The following is an 18,580-nucleotide window of genomic DNA, read 5'->3' as shown; positions in this document are numbered from 1 at the left end:
ATGCACGTCACAAGCACAGCACTGCTACATGTACATCACATACAGCTCTGCTACATACATTCTTCATTCTATACAACAGGGATCACAAGCAGCACAGCATTCGGGATGAATATGATGGTGATGTCATCACAGGTTATTCATCCCGAGTGAGTTACATGCTCCCCCTTGATCACATGATGGTGACATCATCATAGATCCTTCATCCCGAGTGAATTACATGCTCTGCCCCTGATCACATGAGGGTGACATCATCATAGATCTTTCAACCCGAGTGACTCACATGCTCTGCCCCTGATCACATGATGGTGACATCATCACAAGTCCTTCATCCTGAGTGAGTTACATGCTCCACCCCTGATCACATGACGCTGGCAGTGTTAGACTGTGTATAGACTCAACTATTTAACAAGGAGAGTTGAATAAGAGGAACTGCACATCATTCAGTCACAAGAAAAGAAGGCCCAAAATTATATTATAGGGAAATGAAAGTATTTACTGAAACAGATATGGTAGGAGAAATGACCGATGGATCCTCTTTTAAAAATGACCACATCATTTGTGTAAGTTATAGAAAAAGAAAGTAAGTTATAGAAGAAAAAGTACCATTTTTATGGCTGTTTATTGAATTTTGTATTCATTTCAATTTAATTGACTTAGGACTTCAAAACAAGAATAAGTGAAATTCCTACAATCAAGTCTTTCCTGCAGCCTGGGAGTCAGCGGAAACCTGTGCCCGATGAGAAATATGTGCAGACTGTGAGGACAGTTCTGCAGATGTACTAACAAAGTATCACCTAACGAGTTCCAGAATGTTCTAATTACTAATTACAATTGACTTTCCAAATACCAACGCTTACTATATTCTTATACATCATGTTACAAGCTTATATTCTATCACAATAAACACCTTATAACTCTGTTTAGGGCTGGTGGCATATAAAGTAATTGGTCACAGTGATTGTCCACAGTAATATGACTATTTCTATAACACGCTGTAGATAACTGGATGATCGATATTAGACTTCAGTGGAGTCGGTGACAGATGTAGTAATTCAAGTTCATTCTATATTACTTTTTAGAATATTATTCTGTAATTGCCCTCCATTTACTTAGATTGCGCAAAGGATAATTGCTCTAATTAAATGCCAGCAGGAGAATGTTCATAGAAAAGCAACAATCTTCAATCTTCTTTTGTAATTTTAAGTCTGAATATTCAATCTGCATATATATGGCTGTGATTCGTCATTTGAGCATGATTCTCATGGAGAAGGCAAAGCTTACCATAAAAAAGAGGAAAGAACATCAAGAGGTATCACAACATATCGCTAGCACTTTTATGGAATGTTGGTGACACAATTAGATCTATCTAAGGGTGAAGTCACACGAACGTATATCGGCTCGGTTTTCACGCCGAGCCGATATACATTGTCCTCATGTGCAGGGGGGGAGGCTGGAAGAGCCCAGGAGCAGGAACTGAGCTCCCGCCCCCTCTCTGCCTCCTCCCCACCCCCTCTCCGCCCCTCTGCACTATTTGCAATGAGAGGAGGCGAGACGGGAGCGGGGTCAAGTGCCGTGAATTAGCCCCGACTCTGTCCCACCTCTCCCCATTGCAAATAGTGCAGAGGGGTGGAGAGGAGGCAGAGAGGGGGCGGGAGCTCAGTTCCTGCTCCTGGGCTCTTCCAGCCTCCCCCCCCCCTGCACATGAGGACAACGTATATCGGCTCGGCGTGAGAACCGAGCTGATATACGTTCGTGTGAACGCACCCTAAGGCTGCATTCAGACGAACGTATATCGGCTCGGTTTTTACGCCGAGCCGATATACGTTGTCCTCGTGTGCAGGGGGGGAGGATGGAAGAGCCAGGAGCAGGAACTGAGCTCCCGGCCCCCTCTCCGCCTCCTCTCCGCCCCTCTGCACTATTTGCAATGGGGAAAGGTGGAACGGGGGCGGGGCTAATTCGCGGAACTTAGCCCTGCCCCGCCTCTTCCCATTACAAATAGTGCAGAGGGGCGGAGAGGAGGCGGAGAGGGGGCCGGGAGCTCAGTTCCGGCTCCTGGCTCTTCCATCCTCCCCCCCTGCACACGAGGACAACGTATATCGGCTCAGCGTTAAAACCGAGCCGATATACGTTCGTGTGACTTCACCCTAAGAATGTTAAGATCAGGGTGATCAGGAACATAACAAGTTGAGCAAACACTGTGGCCCATTTTCATGACCACCTTCACTAGCTAGTTGTCTCCACTCTGTCTCCAGGGACTTTTCTTCCGTTTACTTTACTGCTTTCCTGGTGATCTCTATTATGTTTCCCAGTGCATCTAGGCTTATGTTATGCAATGCTATTGCTATAAGTGTGATTGTTGTAGTCATGATTAAAAAGAAAACCTCAATTTTGTTTATTTTACATTCTTTGATTTGATTCGTTTTCCTTGAGAGACAGGAACCAAAGTGCACATTTTCTTCCATTTATGATATTTTACATTTTCAAATGAGAGAAAATAAAGTAGAATTGTGAATTATACTTCATTGTAGCAATAAAAAGTAGAAACAGATAAGTGAGGCAAAGTGAGAGATAGCAAAGGGGGCAAAAAAGTGTGCACGTGTTAAGGGACCACATCCTCTACACTAACAATCTCATGTATCTTATTATACCACAGAGAAATCAAGGGAAGGCTGGTTTGTCGCTAAATATTCAGGATGCAGACCCTTGCTGCATTGACCAGATATCAAACCACAGAGTGCATATATGTAAAAGATATCTACCTATGGACACCCATGGATATAAAGTAGTGTTGCAGCAGGTCAAGGTTAACGGAGTCCGGTGCGGGTTTAAGGCCTCATGTCCACGGGGAAAATAATAATTAAAATCCGCAGCGGATCACCCGCGCGCGGATCCGCGCCCCATAGGAATGCATTGACCACCCGCGGGTAGCTAAATACCCGCGGATGGTCAATAAATGTGAATTAGAAAAATCATGGAGCATGAAAAAAAATGGACATGCTCCATTTAGGTGCGGATCACGCTCCGGATGGCCCCATTGATCTCTATGGGGTGCGGGAAATCCGCTGCGGGTGTTAAATGCCATTTATTTGGGTGCGTGAAATCTGCATGCGGATTACAAGTTTGGCTTCTTTTTCAGTGGCCTTGCATTTTTTTTCACGCGCAGATGCAAAAATGCCATCCGCGTGCATACACGCGTGAAAAAAAACGCATCCGCGTGTCATCCGCATGCAATAAAATACTATTTTAAGCTCATCCGCACTGCATCCGCGGCCCAAATCCGCGTTACAAATCCGGAGCAGATTTGATTTTCCCCGTGGACATGAGGCCTTAGACATGGTTCTGCAATAGAGATGAGCGAGCACCAAAATGCTCGGGTGCTCTTTGCTCGAGTTGAACTTTTCGTAATGCTTGAGAGCTCATTTCGAGTAACGAACCCCATTGAAGCCAACGGGGGACTCGAGCATTTTTGTATGGGACCGATGCTCCGCATAGGTGATGACTTGTCAAACACCAAAAAACATCAGAAAGTCATGGAAACACCATAGAAACTGATAGGAAAGGGCAGGGGCAGCATGCATGACACCGCTGCCTCTTCCCCTGGGTTACATGCTGGCATTGCAGTCCAATCCCCCCCCCCCCTCCTCCCCGCATGGCCCTGAGTCCACAGCGCACACAAAAGTTTCCCTGCGCAGCGTTTAGCTGGCCTCATGCCACACGCTCGCTTCATGGCTATACCACCCTCATGTCTATTTATAAGTGCATACTGGATGAGGAGGTAATGGAGGCACACACTGCAGAGGCCAGGCAGTGACCCTCTCTGAAAGTGTGGGCGATAGCCCACAATGCTGTTGAGAATTGATGATAAATTTGCATACGATAATCATTCCAATTCCGTGCCACCGCCGTCACAAAATTGTCAGGAGCCGCAAACGTGGGCATAAAGGGGACTCAGGTGCCAGCACTTCTACACATCTCCACAATGCAGCAATACTCTGTGTGGGAAGCACGTGAGTGGGCCCAGGGTCAGGCTCAGTCCCAGCCTCCACCTTCTGTGATCCAAGGTGCCGCGAGTTACATAGCAATGGGAAATCCATGTGTCCCCACACAATTGCATTCTGTGTAGGTGTCAGACAGCTCAACACCGCAATGGGAAGTCTTTGAGTTCCTTGGGCTTGGCTATGTTGTCGGTGCACAAAGATGGTATTACACATGAGGAAATCAGAGTGCCTCAACATGGCAGAGTTTCACCCCGCCAAGGACTTCGGCCCACATTTCTACCCTAGTCAGTCAGTGTATTTGTGCCAGACAGGTAAAAGACCGCAATGAGAAGTCTTTGTGCACCAACAGCATAGGCGAGCTCCTGGAACCCAAGGAAAGTATTACACATAAAGAAATCAGAGCGCCCAAACATGGCAGTTTCACCCTGGCAAGGACCTCGGCCTCGGCTGACACCCTGATTAATCGTGGGCATAAAGCGGACTCGGATGCTAGTGCAGCTGTGAACGTCTCATTATTGCAGTGACGTTCCTTTTGTTTGGCCAAACCAGTGTCTCAGATAACTGTGGTAACACGAGAAAAAATACATGTTGCCCAACACTGATCCCCAGACCCCAAGCAGGAGGAGGAGATGGCATAATAAGGCCAAGAAACCATGACCGAGGTAGGACCCGCAATACTCTGTGTGGGAAGTGCGTGAGCAGCCCCTGGGTCAGGCTCGGTCCCAGCTTCCACCTTGTGTGACCCAAAGTGCTGTGAGTTAAATAGCTATGGGAACTCCATGGGTCCCCACACACTTCATTCTGTGTAGGTGTCAGTTAGCTCAACACCGCAATGGGAAGTCTTTGGGCTCGCCTATGCTGTGGGTGCGCAAAGATGGTCTTACACAAGAAGAAATCAAAGTGCCCAAACACGGCAGAGTTTCACCCCGCCAAGGACCTCGTCCTTGGCCCACATTTCTCCCCAAGTCAGTCAGTGTATTTGTGCCAGATAGGTAAAACACCGCGATGGGAAGTCTTTGTGCACCCACAGCAAAGGCAGACCCCTATTTCTGTAGCAAGAGTATAGGCGAACCCCAGTAACATTTCTATAGCAAGAGTATAGGCGAACCCCTCAAACCATTCAGTAAAAAAGGTATAGGCAGACCCCAGTAACATTTCTGTAGCGAGAGCATAGGCAGACTCTGTAACATTCCTGAAGCAAAAGTATAGGCGGACCCCAGTAATATTTCTATAGCAAGAGTATAGGCAGACCCCAGTAACGTTTCTGTAGCAAAAGTATATGTGGACCCCAGTAATATTTCTATAGCAAGAGTATAGGCGCACCCCAGTAACATTTCTGTAGCATGAGTATAGGCGGACCCCTGAAACCATTCAGTAGAAAATGTATAGGCAGACCCCAGTACCATTTCTGTAGCAAGAGTATAGGCGGATGCCAGTAACATTTCTATGGAAAGAGTATAGGCTGACCCCAGTAACATTTCTGTAGCAAGAGCATAGGCGAACCCCTCAAACCATTTAGTAAAAAAGGTACAGGCAGACCCGAGTAACATGCCAGTAGCCAAAGTATAAGCGGACCCCTGTAACATTTCTGTAGCAACAGTATAGGTGGACCCCAGTAACACTTCTGTAGCAAAAGTATAGGCAGACCCCTGTAACATTTCTGAAGCAAGAGTATAGGCGGACCCTAGTAACATTTCTGTAGCAAGAATATAGGCGGACCCCAGTAACATTTCCGTTGCAAGAGTATAGTCAGACCCCTCAAACCATTCAGTAGAAAAGGTATAGGCGGACCCCAGTAACATTTCCGTAGCAAGAATATAGGCGGACCCTAGTAACATTTCTGTAGCAAGAGTATAGGCGTACCCCAGTAACATTACTGTAGCAAAAGTATAGGCGAACCCCTGTAACCTTTCTGGAACAAGAGTATAGGTGGACCCCAGTAACATTTCTGTAGCAAGAATATAGGCGGACCCCAGTAACATTTCCGTAGCAAGAGTATAGGTGGACCCCTCAAACCATTCAATAGAAAAAGTATAGGCAGACCCCAGTAACATTTCTGTAGCAAAAGTATAGGCAGACCCCTGTAACATTTCTGAAGCAAGACTATAGGCGAACCCCTGAAACATTTCTGTAGCAAGTGTATAGGCGTACCCCGGAAACATTACTGTAGCAAAAGTATAGGCGAACCCCTGTAACCTTTCTGGAACAAGAGTATAGGTGGACCCCAGTAACATTTCTGTAGCAAGAATATAGGCGGACCCCAGTAACATTTCCGTAGCAAGAGTATAGGTGGACCCCTCAAACCATTCAGTAAAAAAAGTATAGGCAGACCCCAGTAACATTTCTGTAGCAAAAGTATAGGCAGACCCCTGTAACATTTCTGAAGCAAGACTATAGGCGGAGCCCAGTAACATTTCTGTAGCAAAAATATAAGCGGACCCCAGTAAGATTTCCGTAGCAAGAGTATAGGCAGACCCCTCAAACCATTCAGTAGAAAAAGGTATAGGCAGACCACAGTAACATTTCTGTAGCAAAAGTATAGGCGGACCCCAGTAACATTTCTATAGCAGGAGTATAGGTGGACCCTAGTACCATTTCTGTAGCAAAAATATAAGCGGACCCCAGTAAGATTTCCGTAGCAAGAGTATAGGCAGACCCCTCAAACCATTCAGAAAAAAAAGTATAGGCAGACCCCAGTAACATTTCTGTAGCAAGAGTATAGGCAGACAACAGTAACATTTCTGTAGCAAAAGTATAGGCGGACCCTAGTACCATTTCTGTAGCAAGAGTATAGGCGAACCCCTCAAACATTCAGTAGAAAAGGTATAGGCGGACCCCAGTAACATATCAGTAGCCAAAGTATAGGCGGACTTCTGTAACATTTCTGTAGCAAGAGTATAGGCGGACCCCAGTAACATTTCTGTAGGAAAAGTATAGGCAGACTCCTGTAACATTTCTGAAGCAAGAGTATAGGCGGACCCCAGTAACATTTCTGTAGCAAGAATATAGGCGGACTGCAGTAACATTTCCGTAGCAAGAGTATAGGCGGACCCCTCAAACCATTCAGTAGAAAAGGTATAGGCAGACCCCAGTAACATTTCTGTAGCAAGAGTATAGGTGGACCCCAGTAACATTTCTGTAGCAAAAGTATAGGCAGACCCCTGTAACATTTCTGAAGCAAGACTATAGGCGGAGCCCGGTAACATTTCTGTAGCAAAAATATAAGCGGACCGCAGTAAGATTTCCGTAGCAAGAGTATAGGCAGACCCCTCAAACCATTCAGTAGAAAAGGTATAGGCAGACCCCTCAAACCATTCAGTAGAAAAGGTATAGGCAGACCCCAGTAACATTTCTGTAGCAAGAGTATAGGCAGACCCCAGTAACATTTCTGTAGCAAAAGTTTAGGCGGACCCCAGTAACATTTCTATAGCAGGAGTATAGGCGGACCCTACTACCATTTCTGTAGCAAGAGTATAGGCGAACCCCTCAAACCATTCAGTAGAAAAGGTATAGGCAGACCCCAGTAACATTTCTGTAGCCAAAGTATAGGCAGACCCCAGGAACATTTGTGTAGCAAAAGTATAGGCGAACCCCTGTAACATTTCTGTAGCAAGAGTATAGGCGAATCCCTCAAACCATTCAGTAGAAAAGGTATAGACAGGCCCCTGTAACATTTCTGTAGCAAAAGGATAGGCAGACCCTGTAACATTTCTGTAGCAAAAGTATAGCAGACCCCAGTAACATTTCTATAGCAAGAGTATAGGCAGACGCCTGTAACATTTCTGTAGCAAGAGTATAGGCAGACGCCTGTAACATTTCTGTAGCAAGAGTATAGGCGAACCTCTCAAACCATTCAGTAGAAAAGGTATAGGCAGACCCCAGTAACATTTCAGTTGCCAAAGTATAGGCGGACCCTTGTAACATTTCTGTAGCAGAAGTATAGGCGGACTCCAGTAACATTTCTGTAGCAAGAGTATAGGAGGACCCCAGTAACATGTCCGTAGCAAGAGTATAGGCAGACACCTGTAACATTTCTGTAGGAAGAGTGTAGGCGAACCCCTGAAACATTAATGTACCAAGAGTATAGGCGAACACCTGAAAAAATGTGGTTACCAAGAGTGTAGGTGAAGGCAAGAAAAATTAGTTAGATAACAGTATAGGCAAGGGTGTACCAAGCGTCCAAGTGCACCCCTGAAAAATTGCTCAACCGCGAGGGCATGTGAAACCCATAAACATTTTTTAAAGATACAGCTCACTGTTGCTTAATTTGTAACAGAGCCTGGAGGCAGCCCTGTGAAAAAAATTGGCTTCTGTTAAAATATCAATACTTTTGAAACTTTGAAAAATTGTAAAAAACGTTTAAACAGAGCCTTTTGGGCCGCAGAAAAATTGGCAGTTCAGCGTGATGACATGCTGTTTTAGGAGGAGGAGTAGTAGGAGGAGGAGTAATAACATCCGAGACTGATTGACGAAGCTAATTCCCCCCTTTTTGTGGTGATAGAGGATGCATTTTTCTCTTGTTGCAGCGAAAAGAATCATTAGGTTCCGCTGCTATCTGCTGGTGGAAAAGAGAAGTCTGGGGAAATCCAGCCTTTGTTCATCTTTATGAGTGTAAGCATGTCGGTACTGGCAGTTGACAGGTGGGTACGCTTATCCATGATGATTCCCCCAGCTGCACTAAATACCCTCTCTGACAAGACAGTAGCGGCAGGGCAGGCCAGCACCTCCAGGGCGTACAGTGCAAGTTCGTGCCACATGTCCAGCTTTGACACCCAATAGTTGTATGGAGCAGAGGCATCACAGAGGATGGTGGTACGATCGGCTATGTACTCCCTTACCATCTTTTTACAGTGCTCCCTCCGACTCAGTCTTGACTGGGGAGTGGTGACACAGTCTTGCTGGGGAGCCATAAAGCTGGCAAAGGCCTTGGAGAGTGTTCCCCTGCCTGCGCTGGACATGCTGCCTGATCCCCGCTCCTTCTCTGCTACTTGGCCCTCTGAACTGCGTCTTCTGCCACTAGCACTGTCAGATGGGAACTTTAGCATCACTTTTTTCACCAGGGCCCTGAGGTATTGCATCACTCTCGTACCCCTTTCCTCTTCGGGAATGAGAAGAGGACGCCGGAGCCGGACAGAAGAGGGCAGACAGCGCAAGCGTGTCTAATCCCGAGAGAAGGCAGCTTTACTCGGCGCCATGGAGACGGGGATGCCCGCACCGGAGGGGTAAGTGTATAACTTCTGTATGGCCAATATTTAACCCCTTTCCGCCCCAGGACGTACCAGTACATCCTAGGAGCCTGGTACTTCCTGCAACAGGATGTACCGGTACGTCCTGGGGATAGCGTGAGATCACATATGATCCCGCGCTATCCCGCAGCAGGAGCCGGCTGTCAGTCACAGCCGGCGTCCCGTTGCAGCAGCGGGGGGGCATCGCAGATGCGCCCCCCGCTGTTAACCCCTTCCCTGCCACGATCTAAGTAGATCGCGGCAGGGAAAGAGTTCACAGAGGGACCGCATTCCCTCTGTGTCTCCGGCCGGCACTTGTGATGTCATCGCGAGAGCCCGGCCTGTCACCATGGCAACAGGACGCCAGACACTGGCGTCCTGTATTGCCTATGATCGCTGTATAAGCGATAAGGCATGGCAGAGCAGTAGCTTTGCCATGCCTTATGACAGCGATCATAGGCACAGTGCTGCAAGTCCCTCAGAGGGACTCAAATAGTGTAAAAAAAAAGAAAAATGTTTAAAAAATGTTTTAAAAAACCCTTTTTTTATGCTTTTTCTAATGTGAGGGTATATGTATATATTGCCATATGTTTTTTATGCTTTTATACTTGTATGCAAGTTCTATTCAAAGTTAAAATGAGAAAAACTTATATGTCGCCTTACATCAGATATTCCAAAAGTTTGCAAGGCTGAGAGAGATCTGCATCCATCAAATCTTTTTCCAATGTTGTACTACCTTGAACCCGGTTACTCTTCTTCCAATTGAGTACCCTGGTTCAAAGGGGGGGAGGAGAAGGCATAGGTGATCTAGGTATTGCAAATCAGCCATTTAAAAAAAAATTTTTTGCAACAAGATTCTGATCTATTTGAAATACAATATCAGCCTGATTGTCAAGCAGTGATGCAACAAGAAAATTTAAGTTTTAAAAAGTTACTGAAAGCCCTTGTTAACAATGCATATTTTGAGTTGTTTTTTTATAGATGGTACCAGGGGTGATTGACGACTCCACACTGGATATGCAGTGGTCACACAACAAGATGTCCTAAAAGCAGAATGCCTCCGCATGTCTCAGCACAAGAAGCGGAACTGAAGGCCCTCACTGAGGCATGTAGAGTGGCAGAAGGTAAGATGGCAAACATTTACACTGACTCCCGGTATGCATTTGGCATAGCTCATGATTACGGCCCAATATGGAAGGCCAGACAGTTTTTTACCTCAGCAGGACAGCCAATTAAGAATGATGCAGCGGTGCAGAGTCTCTTGGAAGCCCTACTTCTACCTGACAAAGTGGAGAGCTCACACCAATTCCTACACTGGAGAAACAAGAGGCAATGCCATCACAGACCACACAGCAAAGGCAGCGGCACTCAAGCCATGGAAGAAAAGAAGAATTTAACAAAAACTTTGGACTTTGATAAAAACTTTGGACTTTGATAAAAACTTTGGACTTTGATAAAAACTTTGATATGCTAAAGACTTTACAGTTACAAGCTAGCAAGGAAGAAAAAGACAAATGGACTAAATATGGGAGCAGCAGAAATGGGACGGCGTATGGCGAACAGTCAACAGCACTTGCCTACCACGGTCCCTGTGCTCCATGATGGCCCAGCTGACACACGGAAAGACGCACCTCTCAAAGCAGCAATGAAGTCGGCACTTGAACGAGGATGGGTGGCTCCTGGGTTTTCTGTAGCTGCTGCATCATTTGTCCAATTTTGCATGATCTTTGCCGTAAGCAACAGGGCAGAAGTAAAATTTGCCACATAACACTTGCCGGGGCCACTCTACCCATTTCAGGGATTGCAAATTGACTACATTCAGCTCCCACTTGTTGGGAAGTATGAATATGTGCTTGTTGTTGTTGATTTCTTTCCAGGTCGGAGACCTACCCTGTTACCAAAGTAAATAAGCAGGTAACCGCACAGAAGCTCATGAACGAGGTAATCTGCAGATATGGGGCACCGGAAGTGATTGAGTCAAATAAAGGTACACACTTCACAGGTGAAATAATGCAATATATCACGTCTGTTTTAGGTATATCCCAGGCTTTTCACACACCCTACCATCCACGGAGTAGTGGGAAAGTAGATCCAAAAGGCAATGGAGGAAATGGGCGAATCTTGAATTGAGTGTTTTCCATTAGTTCTTTCCCAGGAGGGTACATGCCGCAGTAGCTGAGTTTGGGGAATGATTTTTTTTGTTAATTTTGTCATAGGTCTCTCCAAGGAATTGTCAATAACGCATTCTGCAGTCTCTGCTTTTCTCCCAGGTCCTACAGATGAGTGTCACAATCTGAAACCAGGTGACAGGGTCTATGTGAAAAAGTTTGAGAGAGAGACCCGATTCAAAGGTCCCTACCAGATGTTGCTCACCACCCCAACTGCAGTCAAGCTCGAAGGAAAGCCCACTTGGATCCACACCTCGCACTGCAAAAAGGCCCTGGGTCCCGGAACACAGAACTCATGATCCTGCATATCCTTTACATGCTATAATGTGGTACAATTCCTGTAACATACACCTTTGACTACTGTACACTAGCCCCTTGTTTCAGGGATCAGAACAAATTAATACAATCAAATGTGCAATATGAAAACTACACTGAGGGTGAGAATCCAACACCGCATCGTGCTAAGAGAAAGGTTGACGCTCCAGGTGGTAACTTTGATCCACACGTATACATAGATGCAATAGGAGTGCCAAGGGGGGTGCCAGATGAATTTAATTCTAGAGATCAGGTTAAAGCAGGTTTTGAGTCCTTATTTGCTATTGTCACTGTTAATAATAATGTAGATTGGATGAATTATATCTATTACAATCAGCAGAGGTTTGTAAACTACACCAGCGATGCTTTGCAAGGGTTAGCTGACCAATTAGGGCCCACTGCATCCATGGCGTTCCAAAATAGAGTGGCCCTGGATATGATTTTAGCAGAAAGAAGTTGGGTATGTAACTTCCTGTACGTGTATTATCCCTTTGATCAAAAAGAGTATGAGTAAGGGACTGGATAATGTGACACCAAAATTTCCCTTGTTTGAAAAAGATGAAGAGCCAGTTCCGATATGCCAACCACATACGCTAGCAAAGAAATGGAGAAATGTACTAGTACTGTGCCTGTCCCGATCTCCTAAGATGGATTGTCAGTGGAATTCCCATTTTTCCTAGGGATAGTGCAGAAGACCTTAGGTTCCGGCGAGGGCGCACCCTGTGGGGTTTTAACTTGTACAGATAGAGAGTATGGATGCCCGGAAATGAGCCCAGGGAATCCATGGCCTCCTTCTGAGGTGAGGTAGGGATCCTCCCTCCTAGGAGTAGGGACTTACGGGCAGTGGAGAAACCCTGACGCAAGGGAGTGGCGACTGAGGAAGAGTGCAAGGTCTGGTGCTTGATCTCCATATAAGTTTTTAGGGGGGAGGTGTGAGGGTATATGTATATATTGCCATATGTTTTTTATGCTTTTATACCTGTATGCAAGTTCTATTCAAAGTTAAAATGAGAAAAACTTATATGTCGCCTTACATCAGATATTCCAAACGTTTGCAAGGCTGAGAGAGATGTGTCCAGAACCGAACACAAGGCCGGGTACTTGGCTGTTTTCCCAGAGCCGCCGTATCAAGATAACGACTGTTTAACTACGTATATGACTATCAGTGCCTCAGCCGGAAATCCGGACTTAACATATATGGTTATGCGGTGAATTTAAGCCAATGAGACCATCACCCATTCCTAGTGATGAGACCAAAGGGTATAAGATCCCATGTAATCTGTAATAAAGTGCGCAGTTATGTCCCCGTGTGAGGAACTATACCAGACCTCCGTGTGTGGTGTCTCTTCTTTACCGCCGGCAGCGCGGCATTGGGGTGGGCCTGATTGGTGCTGTACGAAGAAATTTCCCTGACACTAATATTAGCATAAAAAAAGGTTAAAAAAAAATTAAAACCCCACATATTGGGTATTGACGCGTCCGTAAAGACGTGTACAAAAAGTTGAACATGCTTTTTATTTTGTACGGCAAAGAGTGTAACAAAAAAACGCTAAAAAACAGAGGCAAAATGCAAATTTTTTGAATTTTGCCTCCCAAAAAATGCAATAAAAGTGATCAAAAAGCCGTACATTCCCCAAAATGGAACCAACAAAAACTACAGCTCGTCTCGCAAAAAATAAGCCCTTATAGAGCTCCGTACATTAAAAAATAAAAAAGTTACAGGACATTGAATGCAGCGATAGAGAAAAAAAAAAGATTTCCAAAAAAAGGGTTTTTATTGCAAAAAAGTGTAAAAACCTAAAAAATATATAAGAATTTTGGTATCGTTGTAACCGTACCGACCTGCAGAAAAAATTTAGTGTGTCATTTAGGGCGCCCACCCACTGGCGATTTTTTTTCCTTTGCGTTTTGCATTTTTTCTCAAGAGCAATTAGTTTTGAATGTATTCCTGTCCACTGGCGTTTTTTGTTTCAGTCCGTTGCAATTTTTAACATAGGACCTGTCAGTTGCATATGTGTCCTTATTTTTCTCTTAATGCACCCATGAATGTCAATGTAAATTAACGCAAAAAGCCGCGAAAATGCCGCGAAAAAGCCGCGAAAACGCCGCGAAAAACGCGACGAAAACGCTGCGTTTTTCACGCACGAAAATCGCAAACGCCAGTGGGTGGGCGCCCTTATGCTGCATGATTAACGTAAAAAAAAAAAAAAAAAATCTATGGCAGAATTGATGCGTTTTCTCTCCCTGTTATCATAAAAAAATAATAAAAGTTTTACGATATAGCCTATGTACCCAAAAGTGGCACCTATAAAAACTACAGCTCGCCACGCAAAAAACAAGCCCTTATAAGGCCGCGTCGACGGAAAAATAAAAAAGTTATGGCTTTTGAAAAATGGAGATGGAAAAATACCAAAAATCGCTTGGTCCTCAACGCCAATATAGGCCATGTCATTAAGGGGTTAATGCACAATGTACATTACAAAGTGCATTAATATGGCCATACAGAAGTGCTTGCTTAACACCACTTGCTATCACAGGACAACCCCTTTAAAGCGTCCAGTTGTTATACACTGGACTGCTGTGTTCTTCATATCCCACCTGAGTTTAGGGATCGGGATACAGCTGAAACAATAGTATCAGCTGTATCCCACTGTAAACTCCTGATAAGGCTGATTGGTATCTTTCAGAATGCTGAAAGCCAATGATGAGCGAAGGCATAACTAAAACTGCACGATGTCAGTGTAGTTAGACACAAAGATTATTGCTCAAAAGACAGCTTTTGAGTGAATTTTGAGTGATAATCATTGTCTAAATGGGCCTTTACTTAGGTTCCAGGAACGAGTGCAGGTCCGCATCTATTGATGCGATCAGTCTGCCGTGTCAGGCAGGGCCCTCTCCTTTATTCGTTACATATTTAGGGAAAAACTTCTTATTTATTATTTGTTAGTTTGTTTTGGTCGCCTCACTGTGAGCAATTATTGTGCACGTCTGCAGGTGCTTATCCAGCACGTCTGTTGCAGACATAACAAGTAGATAGGGAGACATCAGGGAGATGTACCAGAAACAAGACAGGGAATCTTGGTGGAACATAAGTTAACTTGGAGGATATATACAAGCCTCTTACCAAAAGCCTAGTTGACTTCCACACCTCCAACACAGAGGATGAAATGGTGGGCATAGAGTTTGGAGCACTGGCGTACGGTGAGGGGAAGCATGGGTCGCAACGGCGACCCGGCCCCTGCACTGAGGGGGCCCCGCCGGTAGGCAAGAGCAGAGGGGAGGGCTGTTACACGTGGAGTCGGCAGCCAATTACAGGCTGCAGACTCCCACGGCGCGGCCCTCCCACTGATAGGCTGCAGCTGTGAGTGGTCACAGCTGCAGTCTATCAGTCTCTGCCGGCCAGCGATTACCAGGGGGAGGGGTAGGTGTGGCTCTACTCACCTCAGGAGCGAACCATGCAGAGTCGGTACAAGAGACTGCAGTAGGACCTGTGGCTGCAGATCACATGACCAGGCTCTAGTCATGGGATCAAAAGTCGGGACTTTCCATTACAGGCTGCCCAGAGACTGCTGCAGAGGTGAGTAGAGGAGGAATTGTAATTATATATGTGTAGCTGGTATAAGTTATACCAGCTGTATGTATATGTATGTAATATATATATATATATATATATATATATATATATATATATACACACACACACACACAGGAGGTACACAGGTTACACCAGCATGGGACATACCACTATATACTGGGATACAGGGGGATATACTACATCCTGTATATAGTGATATGGAGCATGCTGGTGTAACATGTGTATGTCCTGTATATAATTATATATGTACGGCAGGTAGAAGTTATACATATCCTGTATATAGAGATATGTCCCATGCTAGTGTAACTTGTGTATCTCCTGTATATAATTTTATATATATACATCTGGTAGAAGCTCTACAGCCTGTATATAGTGATATAGACCATGCTGGTGTAACCTGGCCCAGTTTATATCAGCATGCTCTATATTACTATCTACAGAATGTATAACTTATATCAGCTGTACATGTATAAATATATACAGAAGATATCCAATTTTGGGAGGTTTCACATCTGAACTGGAGAATTCCGCTTTCCTTTTCCATTTGGGGAGCAGGAAAGGGGAATCCCTGCGGAAGAACGATCCGTCTGTGGACAGAACCGAATAGCGCCGGAAGGACTCCATATTTGGTGCCGGATCTGTGATGGAATCTCCGGCCAGAGGTCCCGACGCAGATGTCAGACCGGCCTTACACCAGCATGGCCGATATCACTGTATACAGGAGATGTATATACTTATACATCTCCTGTATGTACCATGCTGGTGTAACCTAGAGATCTTCTGTATATAATTATATATGTACAGCTGGTATAAGTTATACCTCTCCTGTATATAATTATATATGTACAGCTGGTCTAACCTGGGTATATACTGTATATAATTATATATGTACAGCTGGTATAAGTTATACCTCTCCTGTATATAATTATATATCTACAGCTGGTATAACCTGGGTATATACCGTAAATAATTATATATGTACAGCTGGTATAAGTTATACCTCTCCTGTATATAATTATATATCTACAGCTGGTCTAACCTGGGTATATACTGTATATAATTATATATGTACAGCTGGTATAAGTTATACCTCTCCTGTATATAATTATATATCTACAGCTGGTGTAACCTGGGTATATACTGTATATAATTATACATGTACAACTGGTATAGCCTGGGTATATACACTATATAATTATATATGTACAGCTGGTATAACCTGGGTATATACTGTATATAATTATATATGTACAGCTGGTATAACCTGGGTATATACTGTATATAATTATATATGTACAGCTGGTATAACCGCGTAGACCGGCTGCATACAATTGGGTCAGATTCTGGCATCTGCATGTACCTGTAATTTCTTTCTTTTTTCTGTACTGCGGATGGTCCACAAGGCGAGCTGTCGGGCCTGCGCAGTACAGTTTTTTTTTTCTTTTAATCACTGACTTTCCAGCGCCGTCACTAGGAGATGACGCGGGTGCCTGCGACTTTTCCGCAATATCAGAGCAGCGGGTCGCACGGCTTGCATTGAGTTCAATGGAGGCCGTCCGTGCAGAATCTGCACTAAAATAGAGCATGCTGTGATTTTTCCTCCGTGAGCGGAAAACCGCAATTGCTTTCCGCTCGTGTAGAGGAAAAAATGTTTTTCCATAACATGCTATGGGCGGTACATGCTGCGGAATCCGTAGGCGGATGCCCGCTCCATATTCTGCAATGCAACTCCAGCCGTGTACAGCCGGCTTTAGGCTAATTTCACACAGGTGAGTCTGATATCAGGCCGTGAAACTATGCCCCATATCACACTCGCCAACGTGTGCTGTGCACATGGATGTGAGGGGTTGTTGTGTTAAAACCAGCTCGCATCACATCATCATATTCTCGTGCGATGCAGAGAAAAAAGGAAACATTGCTCCTGTGTATGATCATATTCAAAACAATGGGGTCATATTCATGTGCGATTTGTACGTCTTGCAACGCACAAATCTCGCACAATTTTTGCGGCCGTGTGAAAGCAGCCTAAGACATTACCAACAGGTTTTTACATAGTCAAGGAAAGGAGTCCTGATGAGAAGGCTTACGCCAAGGGGCTGTATCATGCTTGTAAATTAGCACAGTTTAGGCATAGGTATGGGTACAGATGGAGGGGGGCAGCTGAACTTTTGCACCCGGGCCCCTTAGCCTTTAGGTACGCCCCTGGTTTGGAGGACACCCTGTACCATCTTGAGAGAAGTTTAAACTCCCCCCCCCCCCCCCTCCTCTATCCTACTAGCAATGGTAGATGAGTTAGTGTGTAAAGGTGATAAAAGCGGTCTTTGTAGAATAGCACATTGTACGGCACATATAAAGTATCCAAGCCATGTATGCTCCTTTATCCAAATATTCCCCGATCATACTGTTTGGAGGTTGTTTTCCTCCACAATAAGTAAATGTGCCTGAGGTGCTCACTCACTGAGAAAGCACCCTTGCATCTCGTAGTATTGCCCGATTACACAGGCTCTGCTATTGGCAGGTTACATGGCTATATGCATAGTGAGGGAACAGTGAAACAGTGTTGTTAGGTACATGGTTGTTAACGGGCAGAAACTCACCTGTGATGAGAGTTAGTCCTACTGAGACTGGAGAAGTACACCCCTGCAGGAGTTCCCACCCAGCCCATCCACACTAGGGGCCCTTTTACATGGAACGTTATCATTCAACAAATCGTTGTGTGTGTCCACATGCTAATTATTCAGTGTAAGGCTGCATTCACACGAACATATATCGGCTGGGTTTTCACGCCGAGCCGATATACGTCGTCCTCATGTGCAGGGGGGTAAGGATGGAAGAGCAAGGAGCCGGAACTGAGCTCCCGCCCCCTCTCTGCCTCCTCTCCCCCCCTCTGCACTATTTGCAATGAAATGAGGCGGGATGGGGGTGGCGCTAAGTTCCGCAAATTAGCCCCGCCCCCGTTCCGCCTCTCTCTATTGCACTCTATTCCCCTGCACACGAAGACAACTTATATCGGCTCGGCGTGAAAACCTAGCCGATATACGTTTGTCTGAATGCAGCCCCCACCTGGCCAACGATTGAACAGCTAACGATAATTTGTTCATTGGTTCATTCTAGGCAGATCTAAAAATCTTTTTTTTTTTTTGCCCTCCTCTGGATCAACATTGGGGATTAGTAGGCTGAACTGGATGTACATATATCTTTTTTCAGCCTTACATACTATGTTACTACGTTATGTTACAGTCGTACACAAGCCATTACCTGTAAAAAGTGTTTGTTCAG

The 18,580-nt window shown here is 45.0% G+C and overlaps 1 protein-coding gene across 1 annotated transcript in view; it reads left to right on the top strand.

Annotated features, from left to right (window-relative positions):
- LOC136628113 (glutathione S-transferase 3-like) overlaps positions 1 to 796 on the top strand; it is a 36,350-nt gene extending 35,554 nt beyond the window's left edge. Inside the window, exon 7 of the mRNA XM_066603761.1 lies at positions 658 to 796. Coding sequence (XP_066459858.1) covers positions 658 to 783 — 126 coding nt within the window. The 3' untranslated portion in view covers positions 784 to 796. The remainder of the gene's footprint in view (positions 1 to 657) is intronic.
- The last annotated feature ends 17,784 nt before the right edge of the window (positions 797 to 18,580 follow it).

This window comes from Eleutherodactylus coqui, chromosome 1 (assembly GCF_035609145.1).
Source record: "Eleutherodactylus coqui strain aEleCoq1 chromosome 1, aEleCoq1.hap1, whole genome shotgun sequence".
Classification (NCBI taxonomy): domain Eukaryota; kingdom Metazoa; phylum Chordata; class Amphibia; order Anura; family Eleutherodactylidae; genus Eleutherodactylus; species Eleutherodactylus coqui.
Note: the sequence above shows the minus strand (reverse complement) of the source record. Positions and strands in the feature narration are given on the sequence as shown.